The 18,404-nt window shown below is 44.1% G+C and overlaps 2 protein-coding genes, 1 long non-coding RNA gene and 1 other non-coding gene across 4 annotated transcripts; 1 reads left to right on the top strand and 3 right to left on the bottom strand.

Annotated features, from left to right (window-relative positions):
- Positions 1-2,556: 2,556 nt before the first annotated feature.
- barhl1a (BarH-like homeobox 1a) lies at positions 2,557-9,430 on the bottom strand. The gene is made up of 3 exons (XM_033619595.2): positions 8,802-9,430; positions 5,698-5,899; positions 2,557-3,235 (listed from the first exon to the last, which is right to left on the bottom strand). Exons 1-3 carry the CDS (start codon positions 9,187-9,189, stop codon positions 3,025-3,027), a joined length of 801 nt encoding a protein of 266 aa, XP_033475486.2. The 5' UTR covers positions 9,190-9,430; the 3' UTR covers positions 2,557-3,024.
- Positions 9,431-9,538: 108 nt separating this feature from the next.
- Positions 9,539-14,580, top strand: LOC144464376 (uncharacterized). Its single transcript, XR_013492100.1, has 3 exons — positions 9,539-10,004; positions 10,093-10,254; positions 14,464-14,580. It is a non-coding gene; the product is annotated as an uncharacterized LOC144464376 (long non-coding RNA).
- Positions 10,023-18,024, bottom strand: cfap77 (cilia and flagella associated protein 77). Its single transcript, XM_033619166.2, has 7 exons — positions 17,880-18,024; positions 16,265-16,369; positions 14,478-14,577; positions 13,084-13,327; positions 12,899-13,004; positions 12,700-12,801; positions 10,023-10,216 (listed from the first exon to the last, which is right to left on the bottom strand). Exons 2-7 carry the CDS (start codon positions 16,325-16,327, stop codon positions 10,094-10,096), a joined length of 738 nt encoding a protein of 245 aa, XP_033475057.1. The 5' UTR covers positions 16,328-16,369; positions 17,880-18,024; the 3' UTR covers positions 10,023-10,093.
- trnas-gcu (transfer RNA serine (anticodon GCU)) lies at positions 15,584-15,665 on the bottom strand. The gene has a single exon. It is a non-coding gene; the product is annotated as a tRNA-Ser (tRNA).
- Positions 18,025-18,404: the final 380 nt, after the last annotated feature.

Genomic DNA, 18,404 nt, shown 5'->3' with positions numbered 1-18,404 from the left:
CCCACTGTTCATCCTCTCACTGTTTGTCCTCTCACTGTTCATCCTCTCACTGTTCATCCTCCCACTGTTCATCCTCCCACTGTTCATCCTCTCACTGTTTGTCCTCTCACTGTTCATCCTCTCACTGTTCATCCTCCCACTGTTCATCCTCCCACTGTTCATCCTCTCACTGTTTGTCCTCTCACTGTTCAACAGTCACCAGCTCTGGTTTGGTTCAGATTAACCCTTAATTCACCAGTTAGCTGTGACAACACGTTGCATCTATACACACTAACATGACTGATTCTTTAAATGGAGTCTGGTGGGTTTGGTGACGTCAGAGCTGTTTCTGGTTAAACCAGCGGTCGGCAAGCTTTGTTATCAAAAGAGATGTTTTTATATCTATGTATATATTGTGCCTTATAGTGGCGGCAGCACGGCCTGTTTGATGTTCATTAGTCTACAAACATTCCTAAATGAGCGCTCATTAATAAGTGTTCCATCACAGCAGCTTTATGATCATTTGAGTGGTGATAGCAAACACATTTCTCTATTTTCCACTGAGACGATTTATTTTTTGGATTTGGATTCCACAGCTGGCCTCACTCAGGAGACTCAGGACGAGCCAGTGCTGTTGAGATTCAGCAGGTTTTAGGAAAAGGTGTTCGGCCGTAGACGTACGACGACATAGTTGACAAGATATTGAAACATTTTTGTATCCAGCGTGTTGGCTGCACATTGATTCAACTGGACCAGTTGAGTCAATGTCAGGATCACTTTGTGGCCACAACAATGAAAAATGAAAATTGAAATAAATCAGTGATTTCCATATAATGTTTGGTCCTCGCCGCAGGGAGCCGCTGGACAAAGAGCTGCATGTGGCTCCTGAGCCGTACGCTGCTGGGTTAAACTCAAGCTCTGTCTCTGTAGGGATCCTTTCATCATGATGTCACACACTCAGAATAAAGACAGAAACACACTCGGTCAGCGAACGAAACATCACAGCCTGTCTCACTGCTGCAGCCTCTGTCTACAGATGAACACATGAACAGGTGACAGCAGGGTCCAGGTGGGAAACTACTGAAGTTAATCTGTGATGCAACCATCAACACAAAGATAACAAACGTCATTGCGTCCAGATTTAAACTTTGAATTCTTTAAAAGTTGCACAAGTGTTGTGTCTGTGTCTGATCTCACTGCGTCACTGCTTCAGACTGTTTGTTTGAGCGTCTCTCAGGTATCTGTGGTGTACATGTGTGTGTGAGAAGAAACACATGGACACGACTTTAACGTTTGACTCCACTGAAGAAGAAAAGCTGCGTTCGACAAGATGATGCAGCAAAAACATGGAAACAAACAAATGAATAAATGACGATGATATAAAGTGAGTGTGAGGAATAAAAGCAGCTGCAGCACTCAGAGGCTGCTGTGGTCAGTCTGATGTGTAATCGCTGCCTTTTAACAGCATCAATATTTCAGCCAGCTTTTAATATTTCAGCAGCTAATCGCCCCGCTAACGTCTGAGTCTCAATTAAGTGTCGAGCCGTCTGATTGGACGAGAGGAGAGGAGAGAAACAATGAGGCGACGGACAGAGAATTAACCACCGATGATGGAATTATTTATCAGACCTCATTCATCATTAATCAGTAAACCTCAGGTCGCTCTCTGCTCCATGTGTTTTATATCTCAGTGATCCTCACCTGCACCTGTTCACAGGTTCTTCACACGCAGCCCGCTTTATGTTCTTAGGTTTTTATATTTAGTCCTCATGAACTGTTTCATATCACTGAAAACTGAGCTGCTGTGAACCTGTTGAGAAACTGTGATGTTGTCCCTGCACACATCAACACTGACACAGAACAGAGGCGTCAGAACCACGGGCGTATAAAGAGACCTGGATGCAGCGTTGGAGGCGGGGCCTATTTATTCCTATAGAAGTCGCTCAGTGACACATGAAGCCAGAAACGTTTGATTTCCACGTGTAAACTGGATCTTTGGAACCGGCTCTCAGGACGTCTGCCAGGATTTATAGGCTGAATTCATAATGGCCAAACTGTGTAACTACAACTGGTAGGTAGGTAAGTAGGAAGGTAGCTATGTAGGTAGTTAGGTAGCCCAGTAGTTCAGTAGCTAGGTTTTTTTGGAAGGTAGGTGAATAGCTAGACAGTTCAGTAGGTAGGTAGGTGGCCCAGTGGTTCAGTAGCTGTCTAGCTAGGTAGTTAGGTAGTTCTGTAGGTAGATTAGTCTGAGTCAAACCCCCAAAATGTGTCCTAATTAACTAATTAATTAATAACTAATTAACATCCTGAACTCTGACTCAAATACAACAGAGGACTTTAACAAGTCTGAGACAAGTCCGAGTCAAACCCCAAAAACGAGTCCATAAAAAAGTCTTTGGCCCTGAACCTGATCAGCCTCTTCAGCTCTTCCTCGCTGTGTCGCATCATAAACGTTCTGTTGGAGATCATTTACCATCAAAACAAACAACAGAGAAAAAACATCAAGAATTATTTTATATATTTATTGAAAATTTAAAAAACTAAAATAAAACAGACATGAAAACAGAGAATCCCTCATCACGTGTCTCTGTCTCAGATTTAATGCAGTGAGTTCAGTGTTTTTCTGGCTGAAATCTGTCCCGTGTCGTTTGGCTGAGTCGTCTCTTCTCCACAAACTGCCGGAGTCTCAACGTGTCCCTTTGTCTCCGTCCTCTTCAAAGGACAGGTCGTCCTCCTGCTGTCCTGCCCCGTACAGACGCAGCACTGAAACAAGGTTTATTTTGTTTGTTTACGTCCTTGAACCAGTCGTGATCATCATCTCTTCCTCTGACCTGTTGGTGTGCAGTCATCGTCACCTTCTGATCAGAGTCCGGTTTGGTTCAGGACCTGAAGACGGTAAAAACCAGAACCAGCGACAATACAAATGTTTCATCGAGTTCCTGAAGTAAAAAAGGATCAAAAATGTCTTTAGGACTTTGTTCTCTTGAATCAAAAAGATTTCCACGAGTTCCTCCCAGTCCTCCCAGTCCTCCCAGTCTCCTGCTGTCAGCGAGGGTGTGGCTCAGTGTGGGTCAGTATGCGGGGCAGAAGGGGCGGGGCTGAGTGATGGTGGTGGTGTTGGGGGGCGTGGCCTCGGTACAAGTAAAGGTCCAGTGTGGGCGGGGCCGGAGGGTACAGGAAGTGTGTGGGCAGGAACATCCTGCCGGCTTCAGCCAGAAGCTCCAAACCAACGGCCGACTGACGCTTCCACTTCGTCCTGAAACACAGACGTGTTTGTATTTATACGTGTTTATAACAAGAAAATATATTTAAACAAACTGCAGAAACTACGTTCTTTGATATTTTGTGCACATTTATGCACAAATGTTGTTGTTTGCACAAAAGAGAACATTAGCTCCAAACACAATTAAAAAATAGGATTAATTATAAAATGTTTATAAAAAGTTTATTCTACTTCCTGTCATCAAAAAAAACAAACGAAAAACAAAAATCCTCCTCTGAACAAACGGAGGAGTTTGGACCTGCAGCCAATCACAGCACAGGATTGTCTGTGAGCAGATTGTTTTTTATGGAACAATAAAAATAAATCAATAAATAAAAAATCAGCGCTCTCTGAGACTCTGCACTAAAAGCTCCAGATTTGTTTCTGCATGAATTATTGATCATTAATTACAGAACACAGTGATGAATTATTGATCAGAGAGCGTTTATTATTCATCAAGAGACGTCTCACATGTGTCCGTACACACTGATACTCACACACACACACACACACACACACACACAGTCTGACGGATTCAGTGACATCAAGCGATGAACTTAAACTGCTCACATGAACCAAACGTGCAGGAGAACCTCTGTGGCCGATGGTTTGTCCGTTCAGGGCTACTGTAGAAACAACATGCCGCACCATCAGCACACCGGCGTACGCCTGCAGCCGAGTCTGCACACCGTTTGTTTACGTCATCACAACCACGCGACACAAACGAGTCAGACAGAGAAGTGATGATGTCACTCAGACAAAATCCTGAACGTCTCTGTCCAGCAGTAAAGCTGCTGTGGTTTTTCTCCTGTGGGTCGACACTGATGTTTGTTGTGTCAGCTGACGGTCACGTGGTCGCTGCCGCTGGCTGACAGATCACAGTCAGTAACCAGCTCTCCTGACCCTCGTCCTCCTGGCGGCAGTAGCTCAGTCCATAGGGACTTGGGTTGGGAACCGGAGGGTCGCCAGTTCAAGTCCCCGTTCAGACCCAAATATGGAGCGTGGACTGGTGGCTGGAGAGGTGCCAGTTCACCTCCTGGGCACTGCCGAGGTGCCCTTGAGCAAGGCACCGAACCCCCCAACCGCTCGGGGCGCCTGACCAAAGGGCAGCCCCCTCACTCTGACATCTCTCCACTTGGTGCATGTATAGGTCCTGTTTGTGCATGTGTGTGTTCAGACCTGTGTGTAACTGACAACAGAGTGAATAAAGTGAATTTCCCCTCAGGGGGATTAATAAAGGAAATAAACTTAACTTAAACTTAAGTGGTGCACTGAAATGGATTCAAGCCAAACTAAAGTCATTTTAGTCAGACCGTAGCCCAGCGGTCTCCAGGTGGTCCAGGTTTCTCCTCAGTCATCAGGTCCACACAGTTTAATATATTCAGCATCATACGTGTGTTTAGACGTGTCGCCGAGTGTCTGTCTGTTGGTCACTTCCTCTACAGCAGGAAACGGGACTTGACACGTTATTTGTGATCCACGTATATGAAGATGGACGACATCCAGAAAGTGAAGCCAAATCATCTGGCTGGTGATCATAAGCCCCGCCCCCTGCTGGCTGGTGATCATAAGCCCCGCCCCCTCCAAACTAAAAACTCAAACATCAAAGGTTTTCTGTCATTTCAGGTCGCTCTCATCACGCTGATGTTTGTTTGTCTGATCATTTTGGTTTGAATCAGGTATTTGATGCGGGTGACGTGTGATGTCATGATTGACAGCTGTGTGGGCCAATCAGTGTGCTTGAGATCAATTGGGCTGCTTATGATTGGACGTTTGGGTGGAAATTTGACACCGGTGGAGAGGGTTACTGCGCAGGCTCTGGCTACAGGTGACGTCACCAGCCCATCGTGGCAGCAGTCAATATTTTGGCTTCATTTTGTAACAGTGGGAGGAAGTGCAGACGTGGCGGCCATCTTGACGCACAGTCTGTGAGTCATAACTACGCACCTGTTCTTCTCCGACTTTACGAGCGCAGCAGTGCGAAGTCAAAACAAACTATGATGTCGGGCAACGTTGAGAAGACATGTTGATTTAGATCAGACTCGATCGCAGCGTTTGCTGTTGTTTTTTTAACTCCTCATTGGTTCAACAGTGTTAGCCCCGCCCCTGGTGCTGATTGGTTCTTTTTTTGATTTGAACGGAGAAACTGCCGTTTGATGTCACAAGACGAATCAGTCAGCTGGATCTCAGAGGAGCGACGGATTCAAAGATCAGGATCCAGACAGGATGTAAACGTCACGAAAACACGACTCTTATTTCTGTCAGTATATCTCCCAGAATCCTTCACTCTGGACCTTTAATGGTGTTTAATCAGAATAAATGTTTAAAATAAAAGATTAAATATGTCTGTGTGATATTTAATCTGCTGCTCTGACGTGTTCCTGAGTTTCCTGTACGACCACAGAGACTGAAAGTGACCTCAGTGTGTTTGTGTGGCGACCCGTCAGGTGTTTTACCTCCTGTTCTGGTACCAGGTCTTCACCTGCGTGTCGCTGAGCTGCAGAGACGCCGCCAGCTCCATGCGGTCCTGAACGCTCAGGTACTTCTGTTTCTGGAAGCTTCTCTCCAGCCTCGACAGCTGCTGGTCGCTGAACGCCGTCCGAGCTTTACGAGGTTTCTTCAGACGCTCCGTCACAGCGTCTGAGGCCCCGCCCTGCCCTGAGGGGTTCACAGGTAGAAATGACATCACGTCAGAGCTGTCAGGTGATTGGTCAGTCAGTTTTTAAAAGATATTTCACCACAAAATGAGCCTTTGAATTCATTAAGAAAACTGTTTTTCACTCTCGTTTCTCCGCCGGACGCAGAATCCAAACTCTCACCATTCTTCATGACCAGGTGTGACTGCAGCGAGACTCAACTTACAGCTCGCGGCCCAAACGTGGCCCATAACGGGAGGCCAAGGGCCCACTGACCGTTTTCTAATTCACAGTAAAGATAAAGTGTGCACGCTGCTGGGCCGTGTGTCTTCTACCTGCAGGTGTTTTAAGTGAAAATAACACGTTCTCATCCCAACCTGCAAAATACCAACTCTCTGTCAGCCGCCCGTCACGTCTAAATCTGACGCTCTACCTGACGTCCTGTGTCAGTTTGGCTGCGCTGAGACGCCACGTTTTCTACGCTCATTCGTGCATCGTCTCTTTTCAAAATTAACTTCTGTTTTCACAGGAAATGTAAAGTTTTTACTCATTACATGCAGTCTTTCTTTTTCAAATCCTTAAATGTGTTTCTGAGAAGGTCTGTGAGCTGCAGTCACTCAGTAAATACTCTGTTGTCTGTTGAGGTTTGACGTCACGTTGGACTGAACGAGACTGAATCTGTTACCAGGTGAAACTCTGAGGAGCTGCGACCTGACGGCCTGAGGGAGGCCGAGGGTTTAATCCAGACCTGGTTTCAGATCCTCAGAGTCGAGGTAAATCTTTTTCTACAGCACATTTCAGCAACATGGCGACTCAAAGAGTTTGACAAAAAACACCAAGATGCAAAAGAAACACATTATAAAAGGACATTACACAGTTTAATAACTGTCGTTAAAGAGCCGAAAGGATCAAAAATAAAATGAAGACTAAACTCAAAGTTCAGCTCAGTTAAGAAATAAAGATTTGATTTGATAAAAGACGACAGGAAACAGAAAAGTCTTCAGTCTTGATTTAAAAGAAGTGAGTTTGTTCTGATCTGTGAGAATAAAGACCAAACTCTGCTCCTCCATGTTGAGTCCTGACGCTGTGGACACAGAGCAGACGTGTCCCTGACGCCTCAGACTGAAGGTCCGAAACCGTTCAGGACCGTCTCAGCCTCAGTGAGGACTGGAGCAGCAGCCATGATGATAAAGACTCTGCGACAGTCGTCGAGTCGACTGAAGACAAACACAGCAGGTCCTGCTGAGACATCAGTCCCTCTGTCCTCCAGATGTCCTCCAGGTGACAGCAGGCTGAGTTTGTCTCAGTGTTTCACCCAGAGTCCTGCTTAACATGGACCTCTGACGGGACGCTGTCAGCTTCAGTTTGTGTTTAGGGTCGAACAGATTTGACGTCTGAAGACGTGAAAGACAAAGACGTGTCTTCAGTCTGACGTCAGGTGATGATGTTTCCCTCTGAGGTCACACTGACACGTTTACACTCGTCTACATGTTTCATCACTTCATCACTTCACACTTTCATTATTAATAATCATCGTTTTATTTCTGTTTCAGCCTCATTAAAAATAAACCAGATTATTTATAACAAACTTAAACTGGTTCAGAGGAGTCGGACTGGTTTGTGTTAACTGGTCGTATTTGAGTCTGCTGTGATGAAACATCTGACGTCTCTCATGTTGTTTATAATAATAATAATAATAGTTATATTAAACTCATTCTACAGAAGTGAATAAATCAAAAAGTCTTTCATGAGATTTTCTGATCAATTAATGAACATTTGTCTTTAATTTGCCTCTTGATTAAAACATGATGGCAGCAGAATAAATTAAAATATAAGATTTATGCATTTATTTTTGTATCAGTCAACCAGTCACTGCCCACACACACACGCACACACACACACACACACACACACACACACACACACACAGATCATCCACAACATTAAAACCACCGACAGGTGAAATAACTTTGATCACCTTGATCATTCTTGTGGACGACACCTGAAACACCAAACATATATATATATGAATTAATTTTACTTATATGTGACAGTGTTTTATATAAAAACAATAATGTGTAACTGAAACTTTAAAATCTCAGCAGAAAAATTAAAAAACAAAGATTTGATTCAAATTAATGATAACAAAAATCTTTTCCTTCAGAAGCAGCTTCACAAAATAAAACACACAAGTTCATTTTACAGACATTAATAATATATTGTTATTATTTATTTATTTATTGTTATCAATTTGTTTCTGTCCTGTATTTATGTCTGTTTAGTTCAAATGTTAAAAACTCTATTTAATCTATTTAAAAAAGAAATAAACATATTTTTCATCTTCAGATGATTTTATTATTACTGCGCTGATGAACACATGAATGCTGATTAATAACTATATCTGATTATATATTTGGCAATAAACTAAAAATATTACAGCTTATTATTATTATTATTATTATTGTTATTATTGTTATGACATGAAGGAGAAATGAAGTGAGAATAAATAAATGTCTCTCAGCAGAGTGACTTCACTCAGTCTTTATTCAGTCTGTTCTCTACAAATAAATATTTTTAATCAGGTGAAAAAAACGAGTTTTAAATAAAACTAAAATATTAAATGATCTGATTTATGAATATTAATTCTAACAGTCTTATATTGATTATGTGCTGTATTATTTTAAATTAAAATGTGTTCTGACCACAAACTGATTTTATTTCAGATTCTGATTAATCCATGAATTTAAGATTAAACATAAAAACATTAAATTAGGTTTTTGTCTTTTTTTATTCAGAAATTGATTTTTTCTGACAAATTATAAAATAACTTTTAACTGTATTATTATATTATATTTGACACCGTCAGTTTGTCCTCACCCAGTTAAACTCATATTATTTAGTGTTTATAATTACAGTAAATATACCTCTGGACTCAGAGTCTGAAGACGAGCTGCTGTGACTTTTATCCTGAAAGTCTTCTTCCGGTCCGGACTGGAACGGCTCGGCTTCTAGCTCGGGCTGTCCCGGGTCAGGGTAGACCAGTCCCGGGTCAGAGTAGGGCCGACAGTCCGCTAAGATGTCCCGGATGAGGAAGGAGGAGCTGACGGTGCGGGGCTGGAGCTGCTGCAGGTGACCGGGCAGCGGCGGAGAGTCCAGCCGAGGAACGGGCTCTCTTCGCGGGGAAGGAGGCGCCGAGCAGCCGCTGCTGCCCCCAGGGCTGAGCTGCGGAACCTCTGCCCGGGACAGGAGCGCCCCGGGCGGCCTGAGGGAGAGCAGGGAGTCGATGCGGAACCTGGAGGCAGACACCTCCATCTCCGGCCGGACTCAGGTGAGAGTGAGCGCTCAGGTGTTGAGCAGGAACATCACAGAGGAGACAGGAGAGTCCAACAACACAACATGTGACGTGAAACTCCAAATATTACTTTGTTTGTGACGTCATTTTCCCGGTTTAAATTCAGTGAAGTAAAAAAATAAGATTCAGAAATTAAATGTCCATCCGCTGAGAGATGATTATTGATCAGGTGATCAGCTGCTGATGATCAGCTGCACTGACACACTGAGAGCAGCTGTGTGCTGATGTGACGGAGACAGATGTTAGGGACTGTTCGTTATTAATGAGGGGGAGGGGGCGGGGCAGAGAGGGGGGAGGCTCTTTAAATAATGTTGGCTCAGGGGAGGGGCTTATTTATTTATTTTAAATATATTGGCTTTTTCTGTTTGTTTGTCTTTTGACATGTTTTTAAGAAAATATTCTCTTTAAACCCACGAGAAGGTTTGGAAGCCATGTTGTTTCAAAATATTTTGGGGATTTCTTTTTGTTTCCTTTAATGAAACATGCATTTCAAACCAACAGTGTGTTGTTTTTTTAAAAAAGTTTTGATAACTGTCTTTTTTCAAATTTTGGCAATTTTTTCTTTAAAAATGTTTATGCAGTTGTTGAAGAAGCTTTTTTTTTTTTAAACGTGCCTTTCAGACCCACCATGTTTTCTTTAAAAGTTTCTGGTGATTTATTTTTCTTTACAAAGAAGCTTTTGATGATCTAATAACAGCTTTAATTTATACAGAGAAAAGTGAGGGAGCTGGTACAGAGCCCTGAGGGACTCTTCCTCCTCTTCTGATGACCACAGGTTGTATTTTAGATAAAAACACGTCACACTGATTTATAATGCGTGTTCTTTTTTATTTGTGTTAACACTGAACGTGTTTCCTCCTCAGCTCAGTCCAGACTGTACGTCCGCAGACCCTGAACTCCTCTCCTGGACACTGAGTCCGACTGATGAGCCCTGAACGCCCGCATACGAGCCTCCTGGTCCCTGAAGGTGTCGAGAGCAGGAGCAACCTGAGGAGGAGGAGGAGGAAGAGGAGGAAGGGAGAGAGGTGAGCTGTTTGTTTGATGTTGATGACATCACACTGAGACTGAAGCAAACAGGAAGTATGAAATAAAGGCCAACTTGCAGGTTGGAGACCATGGTGAATAAATGTGTAGGAAAATGACTTTTGGGGTCGTTTTTGTGAGAGAATTTTGCTTCCGCATCTAAAAACCCACTAACCGGAAATGACGTAGCGTAAGGGAGTCCGGCCGAGTTCGATTGAGTGTAACATTAATAAACATGGATCCCAGTACTAGTTTTGAGACTGAAGAGGTTGAAAATGTACATTCACATGCATATGACGGCCCACAGGCTTATAATTATGAGCCTGCTGGGCGTCCGAGAGACCAGGAACAGATCAGGGTTTGGAGAAATAACGGCCACAGGAGAGAAATAGAGCTGTGGTGTGAGGAGAACCAGTGGAGAACTGGGCAGGTGTCTTGGTGAGCGACCAGCGTTAGCTAACGACAGCTAACGATGTCTAACGCTGTGTTCACATCACAACATTAAGTTTGCCATCACGTATTAGGTTGTAACAAAGCTACCAATAGTTCTGCCACTATTAGATAACTAATGCTACTTACCCAGAACACAAACTAATGCGCAAATATCAGCTTGTGTCAGACGTATCTTGCTATGCGTGTTATAACTCCGCATTACGGTGTATTGACATCTGCAGGGGAGAGAGAGAGAGAGAGAGAGAGAGGTACGAAGATTTCCTGATAAGTTTTTGTATGATGGGTGCTTGTGTGTGAACTGCCAGCCCATGTCTTCAGCTGTGGAGAGTATGTGCTGCAGGGAGGTGGATGCCTTCTGGGCTCTGGTGGAGAATCTGACCCCCAGACCAGACATAACATGCCTCACACTGCCCATCAACCCTCACGCCGCCCGCTCCCGTCTGAAACACGGAGGTCTCCCTCTCCGCGGAGCCCGCCTGCCCTCACACATATGTGCGAGGGCAGGCGGGCTCCTCCAGGAACATAACCCTCCTGTCCAAATGAGCGCTGCACATGACCATGTTTTTGGTCACAGATGAAGCCGTGAAATCGCTCCTCTTCACCTGCACAAAACGCACCCAGGCACGAAAACTAACTCCACTCCTTTTTCTGTCCGGAAAACGGTGGACTCGATGTCCTGACAGACTCCAGTTTGTGCAACCTGCACAAACACAATAATTCGGTATAATCACAAATGGTAAAATGCACTGTTAACAACCGAAAAAATACTAACTGACAAGTTTACAACCGCTCAGACTCACTACCACCTACTACTGCACATTGGACAGAGGCAGGGTCAAGGACGCAGAGTCCCTCTCGTGACGTAGTATCAGGTGATGTTGAGGAAAAAAAGCGTTTTTAGAAGAGGAGCTAAAAAGAGACACTTTTTCCTCTGAATTCGTGCCGTCATGTCGTGTAAACCATAATAAATTATGAATTAACTTCTCATATGGTAATTTTCAGACAAGGTTATGTATATATATTTTTTTCATTGGAGCTAAAAGAGTCTCAACAGCAGCAGAGATGCAGACAGGTCATTACATCAGCAGGGTTCACATGGTCCTGGAAAACCTGGAAGAGTCTTATTTTCCAGGCCTGAAAAAGCCATTGAAAGTTGGGGAATTTTGTAATGAACTGAATTGTTACCGTGATCTTCAACCTAACATAACGGTGAGTTTATTTCTCTGTTAGCCGTAACTTTGCTCAGTACTGCAGGATAAATCATTTCAGCATCGACACCATGATGAAGACTCGCATCACAGGACGTGTGCGGCAAATTAACTCTGATGTTGTGTTCACACCCGCGTGAATGACACAATTCACGCGGGTGGATTACGTGTAAAGTCGTAACGTAAAAACGTAATCAGACACAAATTCCCACCAGGTGGTTCAATGGACACGAATTAAGCGGCATGAATCAAGCGAATAGCACGTTTTCACGTCATACGCTTTTTAACAACAGTTGAAAAATCTAAACTTCAGTAACCGTAACAGCCAATCAGCATTGGCCGAGGACGAACCAGCGAAGTTCATTCATTGATTCAGTGATTTCACACACGTATGACGTGAGTCAGCACAAACACAACACAACGACTTATTTAATGTTTGATACAAAAGGAAAATGTGCACGGTTTTTATTTTCCAGGATTCAAACTGGCCGAGCCTTCAGATTTTAGACGTTGTGTGTACACGTGACGTAGTGTGACGATGTTTGTCACAGGAAGCGAGGCTGTCCTGGGTGTGTGTGTGTGTGTGTGTGCCACAGACACAGTGAAGTGAAGCTTTTCTGAAATAAACATGTTATTCTGGGTCCTTGAAAAGTCCTGGAAAAGTTTTGAAGATTCGTTGATGAAACTGTGTGAGCCCTGGGACACTGTGACATCACTCAGTCAGCTGATCAGTGTGTCTATAAAAATATTGATCAATGCAGCTGGACAGAAACAGGAAGTCGTTACCTGTTTGAAGCGCGGCAGTGTGAACGGCGTCTGTGTGACAGGAAGTGCTCTGCTCCTCCTCAGGAGACTCGTCCTGGTGTCGGGAATATTTCCTGGTCTTATCTGCACACAGACACACGTGACGATGACATCATGCTGTTTTCCACAGCGTGATGTCATCACACTGATGATGACTATGACTGCGACCGACAGCTCTCACCCTCTGCAGCTGTTTGTGGTCGCTGGTTTGGTTCCTGCTCAGCTGTTCGTCGATCCAGTGGCGCCCGTACTGATGAGAGAGGAGGTCGGACAGAGGAGACGACGCCCTGACGGACAGATCGATCAGCAGCACGTCAATAACCGTCAATCAGTAATCAATCATCACTCTGTGGATGTTTGTCTGACCTGGTTTTGACTCCAAACACGATGTCAGGGACCGCCTGGCGCTGTGAGGCCCCACCCTCCTGATGCTTAGGGGCGGGGTTCTTGGTCCTGACTCCGCCTCTCTGAGCTCTGTACTGACTCTGCTCTTTGGCTGTCACCAGACCGGACTTCACAGCGTCCCGGTTCAGAGACACGAAGTCTGGAGGGAGCGGTCGATGAGGGGCGGAGTCTCCTCGTCTGGACTGAACACTCCAGCTGGACAGAACTACAACAACACAGAGACAGAAACTACAACTCCCAGCAGGCCTCACTGCACACCTCACTGTAGGTGATGAAAACTTTGTTAAAATGTCAGTAATATTTACTAAAGAAGGTTCAATATGTTTAAACTGATAAATCAATAAATATTGTTATGATCATCGACACACACACACACACACACACACACACACACGTTTATACCTGACCTAAAATTCAATTCAACACAACTTGATTGATTGATTCATCATGTCTGAGTCACAGCTCAGCCCCCTTTTTGACGTAGCGATTGCGTTGGCCAATGAGGGCTCCTGTTAGTGGCAGTGTTTTGGCTCCACACTGATCACCTGTCTTCTACCCAACCTCAGTTCAGTATTTGGGACGGCCCATTCAGAAAAAGAAAATTCTTCTTAAACACAAAGGTGGTGTTTGACTCAGGAACAGTGAGCTGTGTCTCCATCTGGAGGGAGCTCGGAGTAGAGCCGCTGCTCCTTCATGTTGAGGTGGTTCAGCATCTGATCAGGATCCTCCTGGTCCAGCTGGTAGGAGGCCCCGGGGCAGACCCAGAACACACTGGAGGGATTATAGATCTCATCTGGTCTGGGAACACCTCGGGGTCCTCCAGGAGGAGCTGGAGAGGGACGTCTGCTCAGCTCCTTCCTCAGAGACCCAGATCAGAGGATGAAGACGGACTGATGTTGTTTCAGGTTTAGCTCTGACTCTGAACAAACCAGTCTGTGTTTCATAAACAGACCGAGGAGAGTTAATATGGAACCGTGTGTGTGTGTGTGTGTGTGTGTGTGTGTGCGCGCGCGTGCGCGCGCGTGCATGTGTGTGTGTGTGTGTGTGTGTGTGTGACTGACAGCAGTGATTGTTGCCTGAAGGCATGTTTCCTTCATGGAAACACACAGTGACAGCTGACCAAACGCTGCTACACCTCACACACACACACACACACATACACACACACACACACACTCACACACACACACACAATGCTAATGATGTTTATCAGCACCTATTTAAAGGTAACAAACATGCTTACAGACGTTAGCACAGTGAGGTCCAGTCTGAGTGTTCAAACATCACCATGCTAATGCTACATGCTAATGTGACCGTCTTTGTTGTTGTTGTTGTTTACAGTGGGCGGGGCTTACCCTCGGGCACGCCTCCGTCTCTGTGTGAGCTTCTGGTTCCAAAGGTGAAGTCTGGACCAGGAAGTGACATCCCTCTGGTCTGGCTCTGACCCAGAGACGCCTGCAATCATCATCATCATCATCATCATCATCATGTCAGGACCAAATCTCAGCTTCTCATTGATCAGGGAGTGTGTTGTGAGAACAGCTGTTTATCCTTCATGACCTTCCCTGGTTAATGTGTGGCACAGAGGGGAGGAGCAGACGAGGTGGGCGGAGCTACATGAGACATTCATTCACAGGGGAATTAGCTCAAATGGTAGAGCGCTCGCTTAGCATGTGAGAGGTAGCGGGATCGATGCCCGCATTCTCCACAAGACTTTACTTTCTCCTGAGTTTGTGATTAAAGTGACTGAACTAAAGAACACAGTGGGTTCATCCTTAGACCCCTCCATCCTCCATCACCTGACCTGGAAATCAGTTGACATCCACCATCTTGACAAACGTTTCAATTTCTTAAATGCACTCAGAGGAGTAGAGGAGGCCCTCAGAGGGGAGGGAGGATACAAGAGTCTGATTAAAGTGACTGAACTAAAGAACACAGTGGGTCAGTATATGAATGTCTCATGTAGCTCCGCCCACCTCCTGTGTGTGTGTGTGTGTGTGTGTGTGTGTGGTGCGTTCAGTGACTCAGATGTGGTTCCAGTGAATGTCACAGCTGCAGTAAAAGCTGTCTTGTCAGTCAGACGGCTGATCAGCTGTTCATGGTTCTCTTCAAAGCTGTACTGTGGCTCTCTGAAGATGCGCTCTCTGGATCTGCCAGTAAGGCTCCATATCTCAACACCTGCCTGGAGCTGATTGGTTGGTTTCTGATCCCAGTTTAGTTTTGTAGCATGTTAACAGAGGATGAAGTTGAGATGTAGCAGTGTTCCTGTAGTTCAGAGCTCTTTAATGCAGCCATCAGTAAACTTTGGTGTAGACACATGTTGTTTTCACATGGAAACTGTATGTTAGATATCAGATGGCTGCTTTGGACGAGGTCTGGAGGATCTGAGCTGATTGTTTCACTGATAATGGAGCATGTTATCTTGTTGACATGTCACATTCAGGACAGACTAAAGAACCTGCGACGAGGATGGGATTCGAACCCACGCGTGCAGAGCACAATGGATTAGCAGTCCATCGCCTTAACCACTCGGCCACCTCGTCTGTGATGTCATGGTTGTAGGTGATGAGCCAGACTGGCGTGATGAAAAACAACAGGCTTGACGTCTGTCTGTCCAGAGGACCGTCATCTCCCTGAGCAGCTCATGAGGGGCCCCGGGGCCTCCAGCAGGTGAATCCTGCTCTGAACCTTTTAATCCTCTAAACCCTGAACGTGTCGTGTGTGTCTGTGCCGCCATCTGGTGTTTAATAGGAGGAACTACGCTCTGCTGACAGTCCAGGTCATTATGATGTCACCACAGCTGTATGATGTCATCATCCACAGCTGGTTACAGGAAGTGGTTTTAACTTTTTTCATCATCATAATCCCCCATTAATTAAATTCAGTCTGATCCACTGACACAAAACTCCTTCACAGTAAAAGCCCTCTGGCTCCTTCACAATAAAGGCCTTCTGACTCCTTCACAATAAAAGCCCTCTGGCTCCTTCACAGTAAAAACCTCCCAGCTCCTTCATAATAAAGGCCTCTGGCTCCTTCACAATAAAAGCCTGCCACAGCTCGACACCTTGAGGATATTTGTGAGGATTTATTTTGAAAGTCTGACTGTTTCCTATGACGTGTTTATGAGCATTGTCTCGTTTACCTTGATGAGCAGCGGATTGGTCAACATGGAGTCTCTGACCACGCCCACTCTGGGTGAAGACATGTTTCGTCTGTGACTGATGATGAAGAGCAGGCTGAAAGCTTCCTGTCGTGGACAGAGACAGTATCAAAGACAGTTACAGAGACAGTATCAGAGACAGTCACAGAGACAGTTACAGAGACAGTCACAGAGACAGTTACAGAGACAGAGACAGTATCAGAGACAGTTACAGAGACAGTATCAGAGACAGTTACAGAGACAGTATCAGAGACAGAGACAGTATCAGAGACAGTCACAGAGACAGTATCAGAGACAGAGACAGTATCAGAGACAGTATCAGAGACAGTTACAGAGACAGTATCAGAGACAGAGACAGTATCAGAGACAGAGACAGTATCAGAGACAGTTACAGAGACAGTTACAGAGACAGTCACAGAGACAGTTACAGAGACAGTCACAGAGACAGTATCAGAGACAGTCACAGAGACAGTTACAGAGACAGTCACAGAGACAGTTACAGAGACAGAGACAGTATCAGAGACAGTTACAGAGACAGTATCAGAGACAGTCACAGAGACAGTATCAGAGACAGTTACAGAGACAGAGACAGTATCAGAGACAGTTACAGAGACAGTCACAGAGACAGTATCAGAGACAGAGACAGTATCAGAGACAGTTACAGAGACAGTATCAGAGACAGAGACAGTATCAGAGACAGTATCAGAGACAGTATCAGAGACAGAGACAGTATCAGAGACAGAGACAGTATCAGTCGGGGACGTGTTGGATAAACTGAACGCTTCGTCATGAACTCTGAAAAAACACTTTACTGAAACAACCTGATGTCACTTCCTGTCTTTTTTCTGGAGCTTTCAGTCGGGTCACATGGTCTTTATTTGATCAGTTGTCATGGAGATTTAAAACACCATGAATGAAAACTCAGAAAACTGGTAAGTGTCCCTTTAGTGGACAGTTTGTGACAGAGACGAGTTGTGTTTGATTTGAGTGAACTGACCCTTTAATCAACATGAACTCATAATGAACTGTTTCTGTTTCATGTAAAGATGTCGCTGAGGCTCTGAGTCTACGTTTTATTTTATTTTATTTTATTTGAACGGAATCTGTTGATGTAAATTTCAGCCAATCAGAAGAGTTGTTTTAAATGACGCTACAAACAAACATGTCAATAAATAAATGATGGATGAAAATCTGTCGATAGTTTTAGAGACAAACAGGAAACACCTCGTCATGTTTATACACGTCATTTCCTGCCGTCAGATCTGAAGCAGCTGAGGCTCAATAAACACTTTAACATTTAAACTGAAAATTCAGTCAAACATCAGAAAGTTGTGACTCGTGAATATAAAATAAACATTAAACACAAAAGACTATAAAAATGAAACCAGGCTCATTTTGAATCATTCAAACCGTTAATGTGAAAATATGTAAAGAGTTCACCCGAAATGTTTCCGACGTGTTTCTGATCTGAGTTCAGGAAATATTTCAGTCCCGCTCACACACACACCTGAGACAGTCTTTAAACCAAAGATATGATCCATTATTTACAGATAATGCCGATAATCTACAAATAAAATCGACATTTACACATAATCACCTCTTCTCCGTGTCCTCCGGTGTCTCGCTGCTCCGTTGCTATGGAAACAGAACGCTAAACTTTGACGTAAAACTGCGGCATGAAAAAAAAAATAGTTGAAGAAAAAGTTTGACATTAAAAACAAACAGAGTGAGAGCTCTCTGTACTTCCGGCTTCTTCTTATAAACATGAAGTTATTTTTTCAGAAATAAATAAATAACAGATTGATCAGCACCGGAAGTGACCAGTGGAGGGCAACAGAGAGCGCTGATGCATTCAAGGACCGTGGGGGAAAATACAATTATTCAGGGACTCAACACAAAACATTATCTAATTATACAGCAAAATATAAACAAATAAAATAACGAAATTTAGAAATAGATCATTTGTAGGCAAATAAATATAATAAAAAAATACAGAAATTAATATTATTTGGACAAGATTTTCATGTTTTTGCTGACGCTTAATTTTGCAGGTATTAAATTATTTTCTTTAATGTTTCCTGAAAAAAAGAGACATTGTTCTAATTTTAGAGAAAATATTATG

This window comes from Epinephelus lanceolatus, chromosome 9, assembly GCF_041903045.1.
Source record: "Epinephelus lanceolatus isolate andai-2023 chromosome 9, ASM4190304v1, whole genome shotgun sequence".
In the NCBI taxonomy this organism is placed as follows: Eukaryota; Metazoa; Chordata; class Actinopteri; order Perciformes; family Serranidae; genus Epinephelus; species Epinephelus lanceolatus.
This window is presented reverse-complemented; position numbering and strand designations above follow the sequence as displayed.